This window comes from Dreissena polymorpha, chromosome 1 (genome assembly GCF_020536995.1).
Source record: "Dreissena polymorpha isolate Duluth1 chromosome 1, UMN_Dpol_1.0, whole genome shotgun sequence".
In the NCBI taxonomy this organism is placed as follows: domain Eukaryota; kingdom Metazoa; phylum Mollusca; class Bivalvia; order Myida; family Dreissenidae; genus Dreissena; species Dreissena polymorpha.
Genome location: NC_068355.1, coordinates 157,771,270 through 157,798,440, shown reverse-complemented (window position 1 = coordinate 157,798,440; position 27,171 = coordinate 157,771,270). Strand labels below are relative to the sequence as shown.

General features: G+C 35.8%; 2 protein-coding genes across 8 annotated transcripts in view; one reads left to right on the top strand and one right to left on the bottom strand.

Annotated features, from left to right (window-relative positions):
* The window catches only part of LOC127857622 (orphan steroid hormone receptor 2-like), a 66,951-nt gene extending 62,364 nt beyond the window's left edge, over positions 1–4,587 (top strand). For 6 of the 7 annotated variants that reach the window (XM_052394211.1, XM_052394162.1, XM_052394203.1 and 3 more), the window contains one exon: positions 2,286–4,587. In XM_052394211.1, coding sequence (XP_052250171.1) covers positions 2,286–2,707 — 422 coding nt within the window. In that variant the 3' untranslated portion in view covers positions 2,708–4,587. The remainder of the gene's footprint in view (positions 1–2,285) is intronic. The other variant, XR_008038531.1, reaches the window with a different exon arrangement.
* Positions 4,588–17,774: 13,187 nt separating this feature from the next.
* Positions 17,775–27,111, bottom strand: LOC127857798 (probable NADH dehydrogenase [ubiquinone] 1 alpha subcomplex subunit 12). The gene is made up of 4 exons (XM_052394471.1): positions 26,975–27,111; positions 22,178–22,260; positions 21,916–21,988; positions 17,775–18,375 (listed from the first exon to the last, which is right to left on the bottom strand). The coding sequence occupies exons 1-4, from the start codon at positions 27,061–27,063 to the stop codon at positions 18,207–18,209; spliced, it is 414 nt and encodes a 137-aa protein (XP_052250431.1). The 5' UTR covers positions 27,064–27,111; the 3' UTR covers positions 17,775–18,206.
* Positions 27,112–27,171: the final 60 nt, after the last annotated feature.

The window sequence follows — 27,171 nt, the reverse complement described above, 5'->3', positions numbered from 1 at the left end:
CTAGGTCACGGGGTCACTTAGTGTGTTTTAAACATTGAGCATGGTGTCTGCTCTCTAATTCAAGTAGTTTTCATCTGATCTTCACCAAACTTAGTCAGAAGTTGTATCTAGATGATGTCTAGGTCAAGTTCGAATATGGGTCATGCCGGGTCAAAAACTAGGTCACTGGTTTTTACTGTGCCTGTGCTGTCATTTAAATTGTCAAAACAAAAGTGCAGTTTGTGTACTAAACCTATTTTGTGTTCGTTCGAAAAATAGTTTGCAACTTGTATCAATTGGGCAGGAGTTCTGGAACTGAATTTATATTTCTCAACCGGAAAAATAGCACTCGCCCTGTTGGCAAGTATTTTACAATTGTTACTCGCCCGACCGTCAACTTCACTCGCAAATTCGAGCGTTCGAGTGGATTCTTCAAGGCCTGGGTAAGGGTGTTTGAAGTGTCCAAAATTGAGTGTGAGAAGTGTAGGGTAAGGGTGTATGAAGTGTCCAAGATTGAGTATGAAAAGTGTGAGGTAAGGGTGTATGAAGTATCCAAGACTGAGTGTGAGAAGAGTGAGGTAATGGTGTATTAAGTGTCAAAGATTGAGTTTGAGAAGTGTGACGTAAGGTTGTATGAAGTGTTGAAGATTGAGTCTGAGAAGTGTGAGTTAAGGGTGTATGAAGTGTCCAAGATTGAGTGTGAGAAGTGTGAGGTAAGGGTGTATAAAGTGTCCAAGACTGAGTGTAACAAGTGTGAGGTAATGGTGTATGAAGTGTCCCAGATTGAGTGTGAGAAGTGTGAGGTAAGGTTGAATGAAGTGTTGAAGATTGAGTGTAAGAAGTGTGAGGTAAGGTGTATGAAGTGTCCAAGATTGAGTGTGAGAAGTGTGAGGTAGTGTTATATGAAGTGCTGAAGATTGAGTCTGAGAATTGGAGGTAAGGGTGTATGAAGTGTCCAAGATTGAGTGTGAGTTAAGGGTGTATGAAGTGTCCAAGATTGAGTGTGAGAAGTGTGAATTAAGGGTGTTTGAAGTGTCCAAGATTGAGTGTGAGAAATGTGAGGTTATGGTGTATGAAGTGTCCAAGATTGAGTGTGAGGTAAGGGTGTATGAAGTGTCTTAGATTGAGTGTGAGAAGTGTGAAGTAAGGGTGTATGAAGTGGTGTCGATTGAGTATGGAAGTGTGAGGTAAGGGTGAAGTGGCAAAGATTGATGTTTGGTATCTGCTTCCCATTAACACATGTGACTATCACTATAAAACAATTGTATTCTGTTAATAATCTCCATTTTTAAAGCAGACCAACTGGACATAGTTGGGGAAGGTAATATAGTTGAATTGAACATCACCATTCTTTGTTGAAAAAAAAAGTATGACAGTTGCAATATTTGTAATTTGTGTTAAGCTAAAAAAATACTTTGTATGTTATGCATGTACCCAAAGAATGGCCTCCAAAGCTGAAAATATTCTTAAGCTTTATCTTAGCCGGAAACAATTAAACAAAGGAAATGTCAAAGCTTGAATGTTAATAGCATTTTAATTGTTAAATATTTGAGTATACAGTTTGTGCGAGTATGTTTGAGATTGAGAAATGTTGTGTGCATTGGGCCTTTTCAAAACAAAATCTTTAGTAATAAATACAAAGATGCTATTACAGGATTTGTATTTACTGGGTAAGTGCAAGAAGAAAACTCCTTGTTTAGAATTATTAATATGTTGTGTAAGAGGGATCCACCTTGAAAAAAGTGAGTCAGTTAAGAGACTATGTACATAAGTTGTACATAAGTATGAAATATGTTGTTTCAAGGTCATAGTGTCTTCTCTATAAACCCTTTCCCGCTCAGACTCTTAGTGAAAATGGCTATATGCAACAAGCATAAAGCCAGAAAAGCCCGTGAGTAATTCACAGTCTGCTCATGTTTAATGATGTTCATCAGTATCTTAGGGTTGGAAATGATGCCTTTTAAAATTGAATCTATAAGAAATGTGTTTAACTTAATTTAATTTTGTAAAGGACCACAAACGCATCAAAGTGTGTTCTGAGGGATAAAAGGTTAACCCATTTATGCCTAGCGTCTAGAAATAAGGCCTTGGCAAACAGTGTAGACCCAGATGAGACGCCACATGATGCAGCGTCTCATCAGGGTCTACGCTGTTTGTTTAAAGGAATTTCTGAAAGAAATATTCTAAATATAGAAATAAATATACTAGACATCCCTAATTTTGGAAATAAATTGATCCAATTTAGAAGGATGGGAGAGACCACTAGGCATAAATGGGTTAAACAAAGAATCCCTGGTGTGTTTCAGACAACCCGGCACTACCCAACGTTGGCCAGATAGAGAGGTTTCAGGAGCGAATACAGGAAGAGTTCCAGCAATATCTGCAGGAGTCCCTGCCTGATAACGCAGACCGACTGTCTAAACTTCTCCTGCGATTACCTCCCCTGCAGGCTCTTCAAGCCAACATAATGGAGGAGCTATTCTTTGCTGGACTGATAGGCAATGTGCAGATCGACAGTATTATTCCATACATTTTACGTATGGAGACTGCGGAGTACAATACGCAGATGGCTGGTCATGGTTTGCAGACGACACTTGGTTTTCCAGTGACATCTGACGCTGAAGTTTTGAGTTCTCAAGCAGAAAAAACATCCGAAAGTTCCTTTCTTCTCAATCCACAGATAATTGTGACACAAGCAAACTTGAGTACGGAAATAATGAACAGCTGATTTCTTTGAAAACAGTCACTTCATTGTTTTCTGTGTCCTTGAACACAGGTGTCACACACTGTGTAGATAATAATCAAATCAGCTGATTTACTACATTTTACAGAAATAAAAGTGACATTTTTAGCTCACCTGTCACAAAGTGACATGGTGAGCTTATTTGACCGTGTGATGTCCGGCGTCCGTATGTGCGTGCGTGCGTGTGTGTGTCCCTCAACAATTTGCTTGTGTAGACAGTAGAGGTCACAGTTTTCATCCAATCTTTATGAAATTTGGTCAGAATGTTTATCTTGATGAAATCTGAGTTGGGATTGTATTTAGGTCATCTGGGGTCAAAAACTAGGTCAAAAACTAGGTCAAATAATAGAAAAACTTTGTGTAGACAATAGAGGTCGCAGTTTTCATCCAATCTTTATGAAATTTGGTCAGAATCTTTATCTTGATGAAATCTGGGTTGGGATTGTATTTGGGTCATCTGGGGTCAAAAACTAGGTCACTAGGTCAAAAACTAGGTCAAATAATAGAAAAGCCTTGTGCAGACAAAAGAGGTTGCAGTTTTCATCCAATCTTTATGAAATTTGGTGAGATTGTTTATCTTGATGAAATCTGCGTTGGGATTATATTTGGGTCATCTGAGGTCTAAAACTATGTCACTAGGTCAAATAATAGAAAAACCGTCAACAATTTGTTTGTGTAGACAGTAGATGTCACAGTTTTCATCCAATCTTTATGAAATTTGGTCAGAATGTTTATCTTGATAAAATCTGGGTTGGGATTGTATTTGGTTAGTCAGGTGAGCGATTCAGGGCCATCATGGCCCTCTTGTTTTTAAATTATTGTCAAGAGCCTGATATGTTTATCCTTTTGAGAAATTGTGATTGCAATAAAAAGTAAGCATGATTTAACAAATGTTCAACGGTGTGATAAGCAAAATCTAAAACCATTAATTGCTTAATGTAAAAATATTCATGAATCCGTCTCTGTGGAATCCGGGTTAATTGCATGTGTTGAAAGTATCATTATGTAAAGTTAGGCTGATCAGGGAAGAAAATTTCTGGTTTTATGAATTTTTTGTTTCATGGAAGTCTGTTTTAAACAAATTTACAGTCTATGCGGAAAATGTGGCTTATTTGGGACAATACTTAATGCTCATGCAGTCCCTTTTTCCCAGACACTGGCTCATTTGTATTTGTTAAAATCATTTTCAAAAAAATAAGCTGAAAGTTGCCTTCAATTTATGATTGTATTACTCATTGCTCACTCAAGCATCATTGTTGCTGTTATAAACATTTTTTGACAGAAGATAATATTTTAGCCTTTTGATTTTCTAAACAGCACAACTGATCTCATCTCAGTATTTTTAGCTGTAGTTCACTTGATATAAACACACAAACTCCTCAGCAGATGATATAAAAACGCTGTATTATGTTGTTCAAGTTTTGTGTTTTTGTGCAATGCAAGTTTGTTGTTGTTTTTGTGCATGTACTTTGTATCCAGATTGGTAAGAATTCAGTTATGCTCAATTTTTCTCTGAAAAATATATTATGGAACAGTATTAAGCAAAGTACAACATTTCAATTAAGTCGTTGGCTATTGTCAATCTTATATTTTATCTACATTTTCTTATAATGTAATTGTCCCTCTGTCCTTCAATGCAGTCTGTCTCTCCTGCTTGTACATGGAATCATGAGGATGTGCACCTAGTACTGGTTCTCAAATCTCCTTGGAATGATGAGGATGTGCACCTAGTACTGGTAACTCATCTCTCCATGGAAATATGAGGATGTGCACTTAGTACTGGTAACTCATATCTCCATGGAAATATGAGGATGTGCACTTAGTACTGGTAACTCATCTCTCCATGGAAATATGAGGATGTGCACCTAGTACTGGTAACTCATATCTCCATGGAAATATGAGGATGTGCATTTAGTACTGGTAACTCATCTCTCCATGGAAATATGAGGATGTGCATTTAGTATTGGTAACTCATCTCTCCATGGAAATATGAGGATGTGCACCTAGTACTGGTAACTCATCTCTCCATGGAAATATGAGGATGTGCACTTAGTACTGGTAACTCATATCTCCATGGAAATATGAGGATGTGCACTTAGTACTGGTAACTCATCTCTCCATGGAAATATGAGGATGTGCACTTAGTACTTGTAACTCATTTCTCCATGGAAATATGAGGATGTGCACTTAGTACTTGTAACTCATCTCTCCTTGGAATGATGAGGATGTGCACCTAGTACTGGTAACTCATCTGTCCATGGAAATATGAGGATGTGCACTTAGTACTGGTAACTCATATCTCCATGGAAATATGAGGATGTGCACTTAGTACTGGTAACTCATCTCTCCATGGAAATATGAGGATGTGCACTTAGTACTTGTAACTCATTTCTCCATGGAAATATGAGGATGTGCACTTAGTACTTGTAACTCATCTCTCCTTGGAATGATGAGGATGTGCACCTAGTACTGGTAACTCATCTCTCCATGGAAATATGAGGATGTGCATTTAGTATTGGTAACTCATCTCTCCATGGAATGATGAGGATGTGCATTTAGTATTGGTAACTCATCTCTCCATGGAAATATGAGGATGTGCACTTAGTACTTGTAACTCATCTCTCCATGGAAATATGAGGATGTGCACTTAGTACTGGTAACTCATCTCTCCATGGAAATATGAGGATGTGCACTTAGTACTTGTAACTCATTTCTCCATGGAAATATGAGGATGTGCATTTAGTATTGGTAACTCATCTCTCCTTGGAATGATGAGGATGTGCACTTAGTACTTGTAACTCATTTCTCCATGGAAATATGAGGATGTGCATCTAGTACTGGTAACTCATCTGTCCATGGAAATATGAGGATGTGCACTTAGTACTGGTAACTCATCTCTCCATGGAAATATGAGGATGTGCACTTAGTACTTGTAACTCATCTCTCCATGGAAATATGAGGATGTGCACTTAGTACTTGTAACTCATCTCTCCATGGAAATATGAGGATGTGCATTTAGTACTGGTAACTCATCTCTCCATGGAATGATGAGGATGTGCACTTAGTACTGGTTCTCAAATCTCCTTGGAATGATGAGGATGTGCACCTAGTACTGGTAACTCATCTCTCCATGGAAATATGAGGATGTGCACTTAGTACTGGTAACTCATATCTCCATGGAAATATGAGGATGTGCACTTAGTACTGGTAACTCATCTCTCCATGGAAATATGAGGATGTGCACTTAGTACTGGTAACTCATATCTCCATGGAAATATGAGGATGTGCACCTAGTACTTGTAACTCATCTCTCCATGGATATATGAGGATGTGCACTTAGTACTTGTAACTCATTCTCCATGGAAATATGAGGATGTGCATTTAGTATTGGTAACTCATCTCTCCATGGAATGATGAGGATGTGCACCTAGTACTGGTTCTCAAATCTCCTTGGAATGATGAGGATGTGCATTTAGTATTGGTAACTCATATCTCCATGGAAATATGAGGATGTGCACCTAGTACTGGTAACTCATTTCTCCATGGAAATATGAGGATGTGCATCTAGTACTGATAACTCATATCTCCATGGAAATATGAGGATGTGCACCTAGTACTGGTAACTCATTTCTCCATGGAAATATGAGGATGTGCACCTAGTACTGATAACTCATATCTCCATGGAAATATGAGGATGTGCACCTAGTACTGGTAACTCATATCTCCTTAGAAAAGTGTGAGTTGGTACAGTTATATGACTGAAATACTGTAATATCTTACCAAACATAAAAACAACAATCAAGTTTTGAAGAGTTATCGTTGTATGTAATGTTAAATTTTTCAATCAATGAATTAACCCTTTCCCCCGTAAGAAGCAAAGTGAAAATGGCTTTTGCAACCAGCATAAAACCAGAACAGCCTGCGAGTAACTCGCAGTCTGTTTAGGTTTTATGCTGTTTGCTGCTCATTAGTATCAATGGTTTTGAAATGGAGCATTTAAAACTTGAATCTAGTAAGAAAGGTATTTAATTAAATTTTACTTTCTATGGGACTACAAATGCGTCAAAATACGTAGCTTAGTGGTAAAGGGTTAAGTTTGTCAGTTTTTTCGTACTTTGAAGGTCAAGATCACCCTTTTTTAAATAAAAAAATACTTTGGGGTGTTCTGTGCTTACAGTGACTGCTGTTGTCATTTAAATATATTCCTTGTTAACATTACTTCTTTCCTGTCTTTCTTTGCTATTGTTTATTTGACAAATTGAAATATATAGTTTTTTTGTATGCCTTTTTAGGCATTGAACTGTTTTAGTGGTTCAATAATTGAATAGAATCTTGCTAAAAAACATGTGTGTTTAATTATGGTTATGTTGACCATATAAAAATTAATTAATGCGTCTCTTAATTGTACATTATTTGTATATTTTAAGTTTTCATACAATTTATTTAAAAACAAGAAGTGCCTGGGATCAAATCAAATTTGTGCAGGAAGAATTTTTTTGTTATGCTTGTGTTTAAATGCATAAGTAAGGATTTAATGAATGCCCTTGATGAAGTATAAAGCTTTTGTACCCTTGAGAGGGGGGGGGGGGGCAGGGACAGTGAAGAAAGGGACTTGCATCAAAAACAATGCATGTGCGTAAAGTGTGGTTGGAATTTAGCCTGTGTAATCTGCACTTGCTAATCAGCGACAACACTTTCTGCTGTTATGGTATTTGTTCATTTAAAGAAAGTATTTTCTTAGCAAAACCCAGTTGAAGCAGAAAGTGTTGTCCCTCATTAGCCTGTGTAGATTACACAGGCTTATGTTGGATGACACTAGGCACTTGAATGTAGCCCTGTTTTCCCCAAGACTGATTCAACTACACGTTCTCCATGTGTCTTGTTTTATTAGAGGAATACCTCGAGAATGTACTTCTCCTGATGTTTTTCTCTTGTTCAATAGGAATGATTTATTTGTTGCTAGCTTAAGTTCAAAGATCATCATTTTGTTCTCCACACAATTTCGTGTTCATGATTCAATTCCTTTTCTTCAATTTTGCTACATAGTGCAAAAATTTGATCGAGCTGTATTGATATTTGACATGTGTTTAACAATGTGCTTTAATAGTGAAATGTAGGAAACTTTGTTCTGTGAGCAAACTTCCTGAAAAATCAATTCAATACAGATCCGTTTTTCTTCATATTCTCAAACTTCTTATTCTTCATGTTCTATAAATCAAACAGTTGTAACATTTTAATGCCACCACCTACATGTAAGCACATACATTAAGCCCAGTTTTTCCAAAACAATTCTTCAATAAAGAAAAATATGATGTGTGCATTTACTGAGAAATTGGATGACTATGTAAGAAGAAATCTGTCATTTACTATGTATCAGATCAGGATTTTATCTCATTACATTATAAATGTACATGTATGGAGTGCTAGAGACAGGGAAGGGGACTTCAGGTACAAATTGTTGTGGGTGTTTTGTATAAACAATATTTCTCATGATGTATGAATTTGTATGTTGTTAATATTTCTTAGCTTGTTATGAATATCATTGCTTTCAAACATGACCAAACTTGTGTAACAAGTCAAACAATTGCTTTATATTTTTGATTTGGGTTTCATTATGCCCCCCTCCAAAGAATTGAAGGAATATTGCTTTGCATTTGTCTGATGGTCGGTCATTAGACCTTTCCTTTCCTTGTAATATCTAGAGAACGCTTTGACCTACAGCCATGCAAATTTGTATGATGGTAACTTGTGAGGAAAAGAACAAGTCCGTAGATATTGAGGTCATTAGGTCACTGTCACAGGTGCCTGTTGCAAGAATTTGCTGAGAATGCTTTGGTGTATGCCTATTATTTTTTAGGTCACTATTTATCAGACGTCAATGTCACTGAGTCTTTTAGCAGGAAATTTGTTTCAGCAGGTCAAGATAACTTGAGCTTTATCTAGAAAGTGCTTTTTTAAATGATATGATCTAGAAAATGCTTTGACCTCCTATTATCTCAATTCTTATGCTGGTTATATGGGATGAAATAATGGTGTACATGTATATTGATTTTGAGGTTAAAGGTCTAGGTAAGAATATCTAGAGAAGGGTTAGGATCATATTAATATGTATGCTCGTTAGTCTTGAAGAAGGCTGCCCCTTAACCCTTTCCCACTTAGAAGCTAAATGAAAATGGCTATTTTCATCAAAATAAAAACCAAAACAGCCTGCCATTAACTTGCAGTCTGTTCAGGTTTTAAGCTGTTTGCTGCTTATTAGTATCAAAGGGTTGGAAATGAAGCCTTAAAAACTTGAATCTAGTACGAAAGTTGTTAAATTAAATATAACTTTCTAAGGGACTACAAATGTGTAAAAAAGGTATCAAAATAAAGGGTTCAGATTTTCGAAGTATGAGATCTTAGGGCATTGGGAGGAGTGCTGCAAGTTGGGAGTCATACATGTTAAACAAACCTTTCTTGCTGTTTTGCTTTCATTTGTAGAGATATGTTTGCTATGTACAGTTTGCAACATTTGCTTACAATTTGCAATCGGTTGTCATTATTTTAGATATTTAGAGCCATTAAGAGGTTCTCAAATAATATTTTCAGATTGTATATATGTACAGTTATTCATTTGTTGGATCAAAGATCCTTACAACTTGTTACACGAACAAAATCATTTGTTGTCATGTGCTAAATCTGTATCGCTTTTTGGTTAATCATGCCTTTTTTGTTGTAAATTGTATAATACATTTGATTTAGTCACCTTTTCACAATATGTATCAAACTTTCACTATTTTCGAATGTTTAGCAATCATTTTGGCTGGTGTTAGCATATAACAGAAATTTCAAGGTTTTCATTCCATCTAAACAAATTAAGAAAAGAAAACCGTTTGTGTTAGTATTTGATTTTTAATTAGTTTAATGTTTAATGAAATTCATTTCATAGTTCTTCATTTTTTTAGCAAGACAAAAATCAAGGAAAGTAAAAACCTTTAAAGGGAGATGATTTCTCTACCTGCCAAATGATAAATAGAAATTTTATTTCAATGCGGCGCAGTAGGGGCATTGTGTTTCTGACAAACACATCTCTTATTGTCACTAGGTCAAAGGTCAAGGTCACTGTGACCTAAAAAAACATTCTGACAAGCTTTCGCAGCCGAGCGTGGCACCTGTTATGCGGTGCTCTTGTTTATATATAAAATCAATTCTTTGAAAAAATGGATTATTTATTTTGATTTTAATTCTTAACTAGCTGTTTTTGTTAAAGTTTGTTGAAGAAATTATAACAATAATGTATTTTAAATGCAATGTATTTTTAAGTATTATTGTTACTGCTTTGCTGATTCTATCACTGTTTTTCTTGCATGACATCTTAAAGGAGGAATAATAAAATCATTTGAAACATTTACATGTTACTTTGTGTTATTATCCCAGCCAAATATTTTTTCAGAGGGGATATAGTAATTGGTCCTGTCCGCCTGTCTGTCCGTCCGGCTGAAACTTTGTCAGGAGCATAACTCCAAATCTATTCAATGGATTTACTTTAAACTTAGAATATAAACAGATCGCAACTAGGAGAAGTGCAGTGACCAAGAACCATAACTCTATCAACCTTAGTTTTTAGCTCACCTGAGCACAACGTGCTCATGGTGAGCTGTTGTGATCGCCTTTTGTCCGTCATCTGTCGTGCGTCAACATTTTGCTTTGTGAACACTAGAGGCCACATTTATTGTCTGATCTTCATGAAACTTGGTCAGAACATTTGTCCCATTGACACCTCGACTGAGTTCGAAACTGGGTCATGCTGGATCAAAAACTAGGTCACTAGGTCAAAAAAAAAGGAAAACCTTGTGAACACTGTAGAAGTCACATTTGATGCCCAATCTTCATGTAACTTTGTCAAAGTGTTTGTCTAAATGATATGTTGGTTGAGTTCAAAAATGGTTCTGGTCCGTTGAAAAACATGGCCGCCAAGGGGCAGGGCAGTATTCCTTATATGGCTATAACCTTGTGAAAAAACATGGCCGCCAGGGGGCAAGGCAGTTTTCTCTATATTTATATAGTGAAAACATGTGAACCCTGTAGAAGTCACATTTTTGGTCCAATGTTCATGAAATTTGGTCAGAACATATGTTTTCTGGATATGACTGTTGAGTTCGAAAATGGTTTGGATCGGCAAAAAACATGGCTGCTGGGGGGGGGGTCATTTTCCTTATATTTATATAGCAAAGCAGCTTGTGAACACTCTAGTTTAGCATGTCAAGGGAAGTAACTGCAAAATGGCTTTTGAAAAATTATGTTGAATTGACAGATTTGTCTCCCTTTTTAAAAAAAAAATTTTACGCACAAGCAGATTAAGTGGAATTCATTATAAATGATAGTTTTACATTCTGCAAACTTTTGAATATGTTTTTTATTGTTTGATGATTCTCTACAATATGGCATTCTTTTGTCAAACAATTAAAGCGAGACTATACGATTTTTATATGATTTAATTGTAATATATGGATAAATACATATTACAATAACACAAAATAGGCAAGACATTAAAGACGAATTTCATAAAATGCAGCAAAAACAAATTAGCGCCCCGAGCCGATGGTGACGAAGATATTTCGTCCATATTTTCCTACAATAATCGAAGAATTAGTCTTTTTTTTAGGATCGCAGTTAGTGTTTGTGTGTCGTATGAATAGACATTGCTGCAGGAATTTAAAAACAACCATTAAACTAAATTAAGATTCACATCGTACATGCATGATATACATTCTGGCAAATTCGACTTTACAGACATTTTTGATTTCAGAATTAAATGTCTGGCATATTTCGCATTTTTCGAGACATGTTCTTCTTAACTCTTATTTCAAATTATATTGAAAATGACCTTGTTAACACTCTAGAGGTCACATTTATTTTCGATCATCATGAAACTTGGGCTGAAGATTTGTCCCAATGATATCTTGGATGAGTTCAAAAATGGTTTTTTGTTGCTTTAAAAACATGGCCACCAGGGGCGGGGCATTTTTCCTTATATGGCTTTATACTGCTTTAGTATAACCTTGTTAACACTCTAGAGGCCACATTTATTGTCCAATCTTCATGAAATTTGGTCAGAAGATTGGTCTCAATGATATCTTGGATGAGTTCGAAAATGGTTACATTTGTTTGAAAAACATGGTTGCCAAGGGGCGGGGCATGTTTCCTTTTATGGCTGAATATGACTTTAGTAAAACCTTGTTAACACTCTAGAGGCCACATTTATTGTCCAATCTTCATGAAATTTGGTCAGAAGATTGCTCTCAAGGATATCTTGGATGAGTTCGAAAATGGTTACGATATATATGGCTATAGTAAAATCTTGTTAACACTCTAGAGGCCACATTTTTTGTCCGATCTTCATGAAACTTGGTCAGAAGATTCATCCCAATAATATCTTGGACGAGTTCAAAAATGATGCCGGTTGCTTGGTTTTAACAAGGGAGTTAACTACCGTGAAAGAAAGTATGTACATGTACAGGTTATCTTTCTTTAACATTAGACTGTTCACATGTTTTCACTATATACATATAGAGAAAACTGCCCCGCCCCCTGGCGGCCATGTTTTTTCACCGAAATGGACCATTTTCGAACTTGTCCGAGATATCAATGAAACCAATGTTTTGACCAAGTTTCATGATGATTGGGCAAAAATTGTGACTTCTAAAGTGTTCACAAGGTTTCTCTATAGCCATATAAGGAATAGTGCCCCGCCCCCTGACAGCAATGTTTTTCAATGGACCGGAACCATTTTTGAACTTGACCTACATATCATTTAGACAAACATTTTGACAAAGTTACATGAAGATTGGGCATCAAATGTGACTTCTACAGTGTTCACAAGGTTTTTCTTTTTTTTGACCCAGTGACCTAGTTTTTGACCCAGTTTCGAACACAGTCGAGGTATCAATGGGACAAATGTTCTGACCAAGTTTCATGAAGATCGGATAATAAATGTGGCCTCTGGAGTGTTCACAAGGCAAAATGTTGACGACGCATGACGGAAGACGGACAAAAGGCGATCCCAAAAGCTCACCATGAGCACGTTGTGCTCAGGTGAGCTAAAAAAAGATTTGTAGCCCAATTAAAAAATAAATGATATATAGCCTATTCCACAAAGGATTTATAGCCTGTTACTCAAAGAAACATGAGGAAAACAACTCATTTCATTTTCTATCCACCTAGCATAATGAAAATGTTTTTATAATCCCTTACTGAACTTGCCAGATGCTGTTTTGACCCTTCAATTATAAAGCAAGACAAGAGCTTGTCACAGTAGTGCCAAATCCCCGCCGAAATGTGTTTGCTTGTATGACAACATTTGTTTTAGAGAGTAGAATATTTGTAAAAACAAATAAAGGGAGATAATTCATTATGCTCCGGACAAAAATTTACTTTGAAATTAAATAAAGGGATATAATTCAAACACTAAGGTAGATAGAGTTATGGTTCTTAGTCACTGCACTTCTTCTACTTGCCATCTGTTTAAGTTTCAAGTAAATCCCTTCAGTAGATTTAGAGTTATGCTCCGGACAAAAATTTACTTTAAAATTATATAAAAGGGGAGATAATTAAAAAACTAAGGTAGATAGAGTTATGGTTCTTGGTCACTGCACTTCTCCTAGTTGCCATATGTTTATATTTTAAGTTTCAAGTAAATCCCTTCAGTAGATTTAGAGTTATGCTCCGGACAAAAATTTACTTTAAAAATATATAAAATGGGAGATAATTAAAAAACTAAGGTAGATAGAGTTATGGTTCTTGGTCACTGCACTTCTCCTAGTTGCCATATGTTTATATTTTAAGTTTCAAGTAAATCCCTTTGGTAGATTTAGAGTTATGCTCCGGACAAAATTTACTTTAAAGTTATATAAAAGGGGAGATAATTCAAAAACTAAGGTAGATAGAGTTATGGTTCTTAGTCACTGCACTTTTCCTACTTGCCTTCTGTTTAGATTTCAAGTTTCAAGTACATTTGTAAATCCCCTCAGTAGATTTAGAGTTATGCTCCGGACAAAAATTTACTTTAAAATTATATAAAAGGTGAGATAATTCAAAAACTAAGGTAGATAGAGTTGTGGTTCTTGGTCACTGCACTTCTCCAAGTTTCAAGTAAATCCCTTCAGTAGATTTAGAGTTATGCTACGGACAACAAGAGGGCCAAGATGGCCCTAGTTCGCTTACCTGAGAAGAGTGTGTTCATTGAATTTTTACCAAATGTATTGGGCTGTTTGTAACCATTTTACAGTGTTGAGTCATTGTTATTAATACGTTTAACCAAGTGACTTGAACGTTATGTTGGTCATCTGCCAATCATGATCAATGTAACTATAAAGATCATGAATCTAGGCGTAAGCATTGTCAGTAAATATCAAGAAACAATTTTATTGTTTTGAGTCACTGTGATGTTGATCTTTGATGTAGTGATTTGAAATTCAAAAGGGGTATTTTTATAATCATGATCAATGTAGCTATGAAGTCTTTATCCTTGGTGAAAGTGTTTTTGAGTTATCATTTGAAAACCAATTTTTGTATTTTCAATCACTGTGACTGTCACCTTTGACCTAGTGACGAGAAGATCAATAGGGGTCATTGGTGAGTCATGATCAATGTAGCCAACAGTTAGCAATTTACATTCCAAAACTAAATTTGGTACATGTAGCTGTATATTTTAGAGCCCTTTATCAGCAGTAGCATATATCCGTTGTTAATGTCTTCTTTAAACACAGCCTGTTGACCAGAGCTCACACACCAACAAATTACAGCAAAATGTTATTCCTGATCCCATACATTAACTTCATAAACAATCAATGTGTGTATCCTTCAGCATGACACATTCTCTCCTCTCTCTCATAATCAATGTTAGGCATCAATGGGTTAATATCAAATTGAGTTGTGTGTGTTTGTTCTTGTGTACTTGTAGATTTTAGAGCACATATGAACTGTAGTGTCCTAGTCTGATAACACAATAATAATTGCATAGTGTTTTCATAGTATACATGTTAAGATTTAAAATTACAAAACAAACAAATGAATTACATTCCATCTTGCATCGTTTCAAGGTCAGCCCACTGTTAGTCTGTCTGGAAATTGTCAATTTAGTGCTTTGTGTTTAATTACCAAAACAAACAAAAAAATTAAACCACAAACATCTTAAAAAAAGATGCAATGATTATAATGCACACATGTCAGATGGAATACAAAGTTATAAGATGTTCAAAACATCTACATGATAAATTCTATTTTTGATTGATTTAATAGAAAATTCTATCAACTTGACCATTATATTGTTTCATGATCCTAGGCGTAAGCTTTCTTGAGTTATCATCCAAAAACCATTTTACTGTGTCAAGTAACCGTGACCTTGACCTAGTGACCTGAAAGTCAATACGGGTCATCTGCAAGTCATGATCAATGTACCTATGAAGTTTCATGATCCTAGGCATAGGCCTTCTTGAGTTATCATCTGGAAACCATTTTTCTAAGTTGAAACACTGTGACCTTGACCTTTTACCTAGTGACCTGAAAATCGAGCGAATCAGCTTGGAAATACCAAACACATTTTAAGAAACCGACTTTAATTGGAAGATTGGGAAACGACAGCCAATTATATCGCTCGTTTTAAAAATGCTTAGGTAGAATCTACCAGTGTAAAATGCAGAGAGATTTTGCGGCCCGCGGATATTTCAGGCCGCTTATGAAATACGTCCGCGGAATCCGTGGTCCCCCTCCCCCCACTCATTTTTTTAACGAATTTATACGAATCTCAGAAGTGACCCCTGGGACAACCCGATCCGCCGAAATCCGCAGAAAAATCACACCCCTGGTAAATAGTGAAAATATGTGAACACTCTAGAAGTCACATCTTTGGCCCAATGTTCTTGAAATTTGGTCATAACAATTGTTTCTTTGATACGAGAGTTGAGTTCGAAAATGGTTCCGGTCATTTGAATAACATGGCTGCCGGGGGGGGGGCAGTTTTCTTATATTTATATAGTAAAAAAAACCTTGTGAACTTTCTAGAAGTCACATTATTTGCCCAATCATCATGAAACTTGGTGAAAAGATTGGTTTTATATGTATCTCAGATGAGTTTGCAAATGATCCCGATCGGTACAAAAACATGGCCGCCAGGGGGTAGTTTTCCTTATGTTACTCGAGGGAAACCTTGTGATTGAACACTTTAGAAGTCACATTTTTTGCCTAATCATCGTGAAACTTAGTCAATACATTGGTTTTATTGATTTCTCGAACAAGTTGGAAAATGGCTCAGATCAGTGAAACACACTTTTTAGCTCACCGGATTGCTCAAGTGAGGTTTTAGGATTGGTCTTTGTCAGCCGTCCGTCCGTCCACATTTGGTTTGTAAACACTAGCATTCACATTTCTCAAGCATTCTTTATCAAAGTTGCTGAAAGATACGCCAGAGTTTTGGTTCAATAATGATGAAACTTGACCAGGATGTTTGTCTGGACAATTTCTAGGTAAAGTTTGACATTTGGTAAAGATTGAATGAACCGACTCCTCTCAGGTGAGCGAACTAGGGCCATCTTGGCCCTCTTGTTTTGAAAACTTCTGAGACAAATAGAAAAGACATGGTTCCAAAGGACAATTAACATTACGACATAACATATTAAAGTAATTCAAAAAGAATTAAGAGTTATCACTGAAGGTAATGAAACCCACAAACAAAAACTTTGATACAGATGTGCTGTCAAACATTAAGTATTGTATTTTAAACTCTGATGTCCAAAGAATGTCTTAAACGGCAGCCATCTTGTTCTTGCATTCGCAACAGAAAGTATAGGATAACATTTGTGTCAAGTTGTTGCAAAATCCTTCTATGTATGTCGACATTTGAAAGTATTTTATCCAAGATGTCTTTCTTTAAAAAAAAAAGACATTGAAGCATTCCTCATCTAAATGAACCAGTTAGTTTGATGAAAATGAAGTAAAATGATCAACAAAAGGCCACATGTCGGCCAAATTAAACCCAAGATGGCAACCAGTTGACTATGCCACCACCATGAACTGCCAGGACATAATAGTTCTACCCATGGGCGTATGTGTGTTATATTTACATGAAGACAACATCTTTCCCACAAAATCTCATTTTGCTCGCCTACAAGTTACAGTTAATGCTTGGAGTATGTGCATACTCCTCATATGGGTATCCTGAAAAAACATTTGCTTCCAGCCTAACACATTGTTGTGAATGATGGGATTTTGGAATAAAAAGCACAAATTATCACCACATGAATACTATGTGTCCCAAGCATTTATCATGTTGTTGTTGTAAGGACAAGGTCACAGTCAACATAGTTTGTTCTTATTCCTTTAAGCCCAGTTTTTATATGAGCCTCACTCTGTAAAAAGGGGGAACAGCATGTGTGTAAAGTGTCGTCCCAGATTAGCCTGTGCAGTCCACACAGGCTTATCAGGGACAACGCTTTCTGCTTTTATGATACTTTTCGTTCAAAGAAAGTCTCTTCTTAGAAAATCTAGTTTAGGGGGAAAGTGTCGTCCCTGATAAGCCTGTGGGGACTGCACAGGCTAATCTGCGATGACACTTTACGCACATGCATAAAATCCGATTTTTACAGAGCTCAGCTGATATATAAAATACATCATTACATGCAGAGACTGAAATGAATGTTATTGAAGAAAAGCGCTGAGAATTTCAAAGCCTTTGGTATATGCTGCATAAGAAGCGTGTAACTAAACCAATTGTCTTCTTAAAGACAAATGATGCAAACAGACACACCAACTAACATGATGACTCCCAAATATCTCACTTGAGGGAATATGAAAACTGAAAAATTATTGAGGTTATATAAAAGATCTTGTAACTTGATAAACATACTACTACTTATTATGCCTATAAGCGTTGTCATTCCTGGTAAAGTTTGGATGAAAACTATTTGAGTCTAGGAGCAGAAATAAGTGATCCAATTACAGGCTGACATCAGGAAACCAATATATAGCAGAATCAATAATCAAAACCAGATAAAGTTCAGAAATTAATTAGACCAGAAACAATAAACACATTTATTTACAGACCTGCATTTCATACAAATATTATTGTTGCATGAATTGTTTTTAGTCAAAACCGTTTCTGTTACAAATGAAATTACCAAATGCAAACCCACGCATATATGACTTTTGAAAGCAATCCCTGTTAAGGCTTAATTAACATCTAAATAAAAATAATAATTGAAACTCTTCCAAAGTCAATCTTCAAATCAAAAGCAATCTTAATCCTTTCCCACTTAGAAGTAACTCGCAGTCTGTTCAGGTTTAATGCTGTTTGCTGCTCATCAGTATCTAAGGTTTGGAAATGAAGCTTTAAAAACTTGAATCTAGTAAAAAAAAGTCTTAAATTTAATATAACTTGCTAAGGGACTACAAATGCGTGAAAATATGTATCTAAGTGGGAAAGGGTTTATCTGTCATCCAAGCCCCAATGTCACTGCCTAGGCGGTGTCCAGGCCTGTATTTTGGGTCGAGTTGTGCTGTAAGGGACGTACTGGTCAGCCATTCCGGATCGGTTGTCTATATGGGGCCCATGCCACTTCTTAGGGGCAACAGTCTTATCAACAGGTGTCTCATCCCTGGAATATTGGAGCCAAGACCGCCTGCAGCAGAGAAACACACGCCTTCACACTCATTAAAGATCTTTTAACCTACAAATTTGTCTCATAGGCCCAACTTAACTTACTGAGAAAAAAATACCTGTTGCACAATAAATTGTGTTTCATTTCAAAGCCACACATTTTAAACAAAGATTAAGATTATTACCAAGAGGGCCCAGACGCCCATAGATTGCTCACCTGTGTGATGGGGTTGGGCCCAGACGACCATAGATTGCTCACCTGTGTGATGGGGTTGGGCCCAGACGACCATAGATTGCTCACCTGTGTGATGGGGTTGGGCCCGTTTCATAAACAGGGATATGATTGGAATCTTTTTGTTTTAGATGATAAGGTTATTTTGCTATATCTTTTGAATTAAAAACAAATGGCCAACAACACAAAACCAGGTTTTCATTTTAGTAAATTATCTAATTAAAATTAAGCAATCCTAAATAAGGTCTGCATGTAAGCTACCAACACACACAATTTAAAAATAATACCCCTATTAAAAAAATGCTGAGAGGAAAGTTTTTGCAAACTGATCCACAAGTCAAAAATTGAATCACAAGATAAGGTATACCTGTTATTTACCAAAGCAAAGTAATTATGAGGAAATCTTTTTTTTACTTTTAGAAACAGTGACTTTGACTTAAATACGACTGGACTCCAATTAAGTCTCATGTGTGGTCTGTATATTAGTAACCATACCAAAATTTGAATGCAATACCTCCACTCAAGTAATACACAGGAAACCAATTTTCTATATTTAGGGAAAGTGACCTTGACCTTTACCCTACATTCCTCATAAAAAATCCCAAACTAGAATTTAAGCAAGCTTGCTATATCCTAAGCTTCATCAAGATTGATCAATACAAACTTAAGTTAATAACTAAAAGCAACCTGTTATATGTTGCTCTAATTTAAATAACAGTGACCTTGACCCACTGGCCCCTAATCAATCCCATCCTAGGCCTTTATGTAAACTACATCTATCAGTATATACTGGAAAGTGTTTGTACTTCATCCAAAGAAGAAGACCTACAATCACAATTGCAGTACAATATCTCAATCCAAAGTCAAGTCATGAAACAGAAACTGTTTTTCTTTATTAGGAACTGTGGCCTCGACCCTACATGCCCCAAATACAATCACAAAATAGAAATGGTGTGGCAGAGGCCGACGCGTATCCCCACGCCGCATGTTTGACTCAGGGGCGCCCAAGGTTTGGTAATGGGGCCATGCATAGTTGAGATTGACCGTATTGTCATAAGAGATGTTCAGTATAAATTTGAAGTAATTCGGTGTAGAATTGAAGAAGTTAATGTAAAATAACCTAAAAAATGAGTGAAAATCTATACCCTAATTTCTCCTCCTCATCCTGCTCTCCTAACAAATCTAATAATGAAATAACTTCACTGTAGTCAATTTTGTACATGTCATCCTAATTGGAATGACTTATGAGATGGCTGAACATGCTCTCTTATAGCCAATCTTCTTGCTTCTGTTTTTGAAAAGTTATGTTTTGAGGTTAAATGGTTGACTAAATAGTAGTGTCTCAGAAATTTTCTATCCCAATCTTGTACACAACAATGAATATGTTGAATTTCATGTCTGTTTTTGATGTGCCTGTTCAAAGTCCATCTTGCTTTAAATTGTTTCTCACATTTTTCCCCACTTGAACATTTTGACAGATTTTCAGTAATGAGTCTAAAATTGTAATTGCACAAAATGAAAGTTTCAGCCCTGTTATAGATTCTTGAGGCTCTTTTCCATCAGTTTCTTATGCTTTTTATGCTTGACTGCATTCTATCTCTTCTCTCATATACAGGCGTTCCTTTGCACCAATATTTTATAATCCCTTGTATAAACATTAGATGGATGAGCTAAACCATTTCACAGATGAGTTAACACAAACAATTGAATACTAAATACATCTCTGCGCCACTACTGTGTAACTCTATGCACCGCTTTGATTTTTTTTTTTTTTATATCATTTGGCAGGTTATTTACTTATCTCCCTTTAAAGCTTATTACTTCCCTTGGATTCGTTTTTTTTACCTTTTACCTTGAAGGATGACATTGACCTTAACCTTTAGCCACTCAAAATGTGCAGCTCTATGAGATACACATGCATGCCAAATATCAAGTTGCTATCTTCAATATTGCAAAAGTTATGGCCAATGCGACATACCGGGGACATAAAAATAAGCGAAAATCTCTGACCTGGCCCCACCCACTCTCCCATAACTTTTGACCCAGGGGTCAGATCAAAATTCCGAATAGTGCAGGGTCACACATATGCTCATAGCTACCATGTGTGTAAGTTTCAAGGTTCCAGTGCTTATAGTGTAGGAGGAGATAGTGGCCAGGATGGACAGACAGACGGAGGGCGGAGATAACCACAATATCCCCACCCTTTTCAAATAGCGTGGGGATAACAAGCTCTCCATACAATTTTACTATATGCATACTATTATCAAGATTGGTCAGTGGAGACTAAAATGATTGACTTGAACCCACCTGTTTGACACCACCTGTCAGCCATACCTCAATATAATAACCTCCATTGCAAATCTGGTTAATAAAGCACTGCACCCCACAAGCAGGGCTAATTTTACCCTAAGGGCATGATTAAAACAGCTATATGAAGTTGCGTAGTGGATACTATGTTAGTGTAGAGTATGAGAAGTTTCTTTGAATAAGCTTAGAAACCTAAATCATAAGCCCTGAAGATTGGTTTAGTTTTTTGTACTGAGCAAATAAACTTACTTGTCTTCATTATGTACAGGTACCCTGTATTCTTTTTATCCCATTATTTTGGCATTTGTCCAAAAACTTAGAGTAATTACAATAACAGTTTTGGGCTTAAACAAGAGCACTGCATAATGGTTGCCACGCTCGGCTGCGGTGCAGTTTTTAATAAATGAAAGATTGTCAGATATTTATTTTTTTAAAGGTCACAGTGACCTTGACCTTTGACCTAGTGACCAAAAAATGGGTGTGGCATGTATAACTCATCAAGGTGCACCTATATATGAAGTTTCAAAGTTGTAGGTTGAAGCACTTTGATTAATGAGCCAATGTTCAAAACCTTGACAAAATGTTAAGGTTTTAGCATGACGTGGACGGCAGACACGACGACGGACACGACGAGCTGGCTATGACAATACCTTGGGTTTTCTCCGAAAACAGCCGAGCTAAAAACTATTCATCATGATTTGTCCCATACTTTTTTTAATGCATCATTTTCTTTCTTCATTTTCCAATTAAGATTAACTCTGGTTAAACAGTGCTTAATGCATGCGCGTAAAGTAATGTCTCAGATCAGCCTGTGCAGTTATCACAGTCTAATCTAAAAGTTTCTACTTTTATTGAGTATTGTGTTTAAAGGACGTCTTTTCTTAAACAAAAACCAGTTTTTTTGTCAAAAGTCGTCCCTGATTAGATTGCATTGACTGCACAGGCTAAACTGGGACGACAGATTCCACACATGAATTAAGCTCAGTTTTCCAAGAGACCCGCTCTTATGTAAGCATACTGCACCATTCAGGGGGGATCATGCTTGCATCATAGTCAACTCCAACACCATCTGTGAACTCAACCCATCTACTGCGACCTGGAACAAGGACAGAATGATATTGAGTAAGATTAAGACTGAATTAAATACAAATCTACTGTTACAGCTCATGAAAACAGAAACAGTAACTGTTTGTATTTAGTATATAAATCTAGTATGTAAAAGAATTGCAAATATAGATCTATTACACTCAAATGTGTCTAAGAATTCGTGAAATAATGAACTTACCTATAAAAAACTTTTTATTTTCATAGTATCTATTTCCAAACTGATCTGTCCCTTTGTGTTCACCCATTTTCAAACCATCTGTCCTAAAATAAGCAATAAAAACTTGTTGCACATTTTATGTTTGTAATCTGGCTGTTAAATTGAAGTCACCAAAATCCAAGAACAAATCAAAACTGTAGCTCCATAACATTTGTCCTGTACATGTATACTAAGTTGGTACAGGAAAACCATACCATTACCAAATTTCTATTTCCTGACTTGCTCAGGTTTTTTTCCTGATTTTGTGTAACGGCCCTAGCACCATGACTTTGTAAAAAAAATCATAATTGTGAAAAAATAGTTGTAATCTTCTAAAAATTGTGAAAAAAACGAGACGCCAACCTGTTTAAATTGTGAAATTAAATCTGTTAAGAATGAGTATAGTAAAAGCATGTTTAATCATGTTTAATGATTCTACCCAGGACTTTTTATGGCTAAATAGCGTCGATGCTCCACAGGACTAAGTTAATGGGAATTAAAAGATGAAAAAACACAGTCTTATTAGAAAATGAAAAACTTATTACAGACCAAAAAGAGATAGGTCATTCAGTGAATGTGTTTTTCCAGAGTGTATGAAAATAGCTCAGGAGTCCCAATACATAAGAAAAATAGTACTCTAGATAAGGGAAATTATCGCCCTGTTAGTTTACTCCCTATAACGTCAAAGATCTTTGAGAGAGCCATGTACACACAGCTGCTGGATCATCTAGAAAATATCTTTAACCCTATGTTAAGTGCCTTTAGACCAGGCCAAGGGTGCAATACAACACTTCTCAAAATTGCAGAAGACTGGAAACAGGCTCTAGATGAGGATAACTATCTGGCAGCTGTGCTCATGGACCTCTCGAAGGCCTTCGACTGTTTACCTCACAATTTACTTATATTAAAATGTAAACATTATGGTCTAGCTGACCCTGCTCTTGATTTGGTAAATAGTTATCTGTCAAACAGAAAACAATGTGTTAAAATAGGTGATAACTTTAGTACTTTCGAATCAATTATTAAAGGTGTACCCCAGGGCTCCATTCTCGGACCGCTTTTCTTTAATATCTTTATCAATGACATTTTTGAATTTGTGAATCAAAGTTATTTATATAATTACGCAGATGACAATACTTTATCTTTCAAAAGTAAAAATCCTGACACTTTGGTTAAAACTCTAGAAAATGACAGTTTGAAACTTATCAAATGGTTCAACGAAAACCACATGAAAGCAATCCTGAAAAATTTCAAGCCATTGCTTTTGGGAAAAAGACACACAATCTACAAATATCATTTAATCTTGATGGTGTAAATATAAAGTGGGATGAGGAAGTCAAACTACTTGGAGTAACCTTTGATTTTATGTTAAATTTCAATACCCATATAACAAATATATGCAAGAAAGCTGCCAGGCAATTAAATGTCATGAAAAGGATAGGTAGGAACAAACTTGGAAGGCTTACTATGTACTATTCTTTTATTATGTCAAATCTAAAGTATTGCCCATTAACATGGCATTTTACAGGGGAAACTAATACCAAGAAAATTGAAAAATTGCAGGAAAGAGCATTACGCTTCATTTATGATGATTATTCAATGTCATATCATGATTTATTGCTTTTATCTGGGCTCCTATCTCTTAAAGTTAGAAGAATGAGAAGTGTGGCTCTAGAGACCTTTAAAATATTAAACAAAGAAGGACCCAGTTATCTACATGATCTTGTTAAATTTAAAGACTCTAAATATAATTTTAGGTATACTAACTGTGCGGAACTTCCAAGACCTAGAACCGAAAGGTTTGGCAGGAACTCTTTCCGCTACTCTGCAGCCAGTATGTGGAACTCTCTGCCGGACATATTCAGACAGTGCTCATCCTACAACCAGTTCAGGTCCCTGATCAACCAATGGAATGGACCAGATTGCAACTGTTCTGCGTGTGCCCGGTAGGGAGCGCTGACATGCTGGCTGGCCAGATACAATACTACAAAGCATTATGTTACCCTGTACTCTGTAATGTTCATTTTACCTTGTGCCTTTTTTTTTCATTAGCTTGCTATTAGTTGCTGTATTTGCTTGCTGGTATCCATATGTTTTGTCTTTAGTATTCTACTATTATTTGCTAGCAGTATCTATATGTTTTGCTTTTAGTTTGCTATCATTTGCTTGTTTGTATCTATATGTTTTGCCTTTAGTCTGCTACTATTTTGCGTGCCTGTATCAATATGTTTTGCCTTTAGTTTTGCTACTTTTTGCTTGCTTGTATCTATGAGTCTAGTTTCCCTCTAGTTAGTTTTCCCCAGCGGGACTATTATGCATGTCTGGCATTATGTATGTAGAGAATGTTTCTGCTCAATCCTTTGCTGTAGTACCATATATTCAAGTGTTAAGTTTAGTTCTATATTCCAGGGGTTTACCTGCCTATTTTGGGAAAAGGAGTCTGACCAAATTGGGAATTTTTTATCGACAACATTGGCCATTTTGGGAATTTTTGCTTTGATGAAACGGCTCATTTGGGAAAAATTGTGAATATATCATGCTTAAATAATTCAGTAGTTTAACAAATAAATTTGTTTTTATTTGTTATTTTGTCTTCTTTATATAAACAGATGCAGTATTGGGCATGTTCAACGTTTATTCAAGTACCGATAAAAGTTGTGTATAAGGCGCACTTTTTTACCCCAAAATTTCATTTTAAAAACTTGATGCGCGTTATGCACAACTACAGCCATGCCAAGACATTTTTTCCCTGTCAGTTACCCAGTTGCGGCAATTCGCATCATTCTGTTTTCCGGTGTTTTAACTGTAACTGTGTAAATAATAGTGTTATATTTACGATCTGAATAAGATGGACAAACATTATAAAGTTAACATAAATATTTTCTATCTTTTTCAGGTACGTACAGAGCTTTGAAATCAAATAAATTTGAAGAAGAGAATGCAAAACAAGGAAGCCACTTTTATTTAAATGTTATTGTTTTCCCACAATATTATACCCTACTGTACTAGGGTTACACAATTTATTTGGGGGCACTTGTCGATTTACAATAGTATGTCGGCAAGGTCTTTCCAGATATATTTATGATTATTTTTCTTGCTTTTCAAATGTGTTAATACAATTGATGTTGTGTTTGTTTACACATTTTCATACGTCTTGTCAAGATTGAGGATGTGATTATCGAGCAATTTGCGTCACCTGTCAAGTTTTGTGTAGCTGGGCTATTATCAAAACATGCGAACCGGCAAAACGGCTTCACAGCTCCATTGTTTGTTTATCGCCCGTAATGCTGTAATGGTGTTGAGAAGTTTGAGTCGTTAAAGTCTCCTGTCAATTACAGACACTTGAAAAGAACGCATGATATCGGCATTGTAAATAAAACGCGCCGTTGTGAATTAGTCATGCATGAATAACCACGTGACAATACCAATCAATAATGTCAGTTTCTTAGTTATAACTAATCCATCCGTTATGTGTATTCCACGATAAAATCGTGGACAGTTACTTCGGAGACATATGATGAAAACCATGATGGTATCCTCGTGGAAAGTGTGCATTTCATGCATAATTCATTTAAATCCAAACCTTTTTTTACGCATAATATGATTTAAAAAAAACAAAACTAGTTGTATCGTTATCGTCTTTAAAATAATTAATAATTGAAGCAATAAAAGAACACGCAAGATCGGCAATGTAAATATAACGATTTTCAGTTATCCTGCGGTACGGAATTTTTCCCCCTATTTTTTTGCTTCAAAAACTTTTTTTCCCGATTTTTTAGCTTAAAAGGTAGATGCGCGTTATACATAAATGCGCGTTATACACAACGTTTAACGGTACTGCAGTTTTGTTTTTCAGTTACAGTTACACTCTGAGATAAGAACTGAACAGTCAAAACCTTTAAGCAGATATTTTTGACCAAAAAAAACACTGGTTAGTCACACAAGTTATAAGACACTTCATTTTTTTATTTTTTTTTTGGAAATTGGGATTTTTTTAATAATTTTTGCTTTGAGAGTGCCTCAGTTTTCCGGAGGCGCAGACAGTGCTGAATAACCCCTGTATTCTGTTTTATTTATTTTAATTTATTTCTAACAAAGTTCTTTCAAACTTATGCTATAATGTGATATGCATGTATGTAACTTTTTATATTTTAGCCTCCTCCTTCTCCAGAGGATGATAAAATACTATGTGTCCAAATGCTTTATATTCATGTTATAGAATACACACTAAAATTTGGTATTTTAACCTTCTTGTACTAAACCTATGTAAATATTCATGATTAATGATTCTAGTCAGATTATTTCATTATATTTTAATGCTATAAAATAACTATGCTGTTTCAAAATCTGTATCTACAGGCATCTATGCTTGCCTTGAGTAGGTTAAATTTTAGCAGTTTGCTCTGTTGATTGTTTTGTTTGTCTAATTATCTAAATAATTAATTGACTGACTGGATTGATAAATAATCGATTTCGTTATCCAATGTTGTGCTGCCACGTATTGCTCATTTTGTCATGTTAAACAGTTTTAATTTTTTTTTTGTATACTATATGTGCTATTGTGTTATCATGTATATGTTGAGTTTATAAGTCGGTTTTAAAAGCTCTTCAGAGCTTGTGTTTATATGTTTATATACCCGACTTTATAAATAAATATTACTTGACTTGATGAAAATAAAATAAAAACCAAAATACTCGCGGAAACATATAACATTACCCACTCCAGTCGTTAAAAGAATGATTAAAGATTTAAAATAGTAAATAAAGTAAATAGCACACTTGTATAGTGTGAGGAACGCTGCCTTGAGTCCGCCATGGTGTTTAACTAGTTGCTGAACCTCCCGTAGCTTTTGTAAATAGATTGACATTTTGACAAAGATTGAAAGAAGTTCCGCACTTCAAGGTGAACAACAACAACAACAAGTCAACATTTAGAAAAAAAATACGTTTTCACAATATATTTTATAAACAGTGTA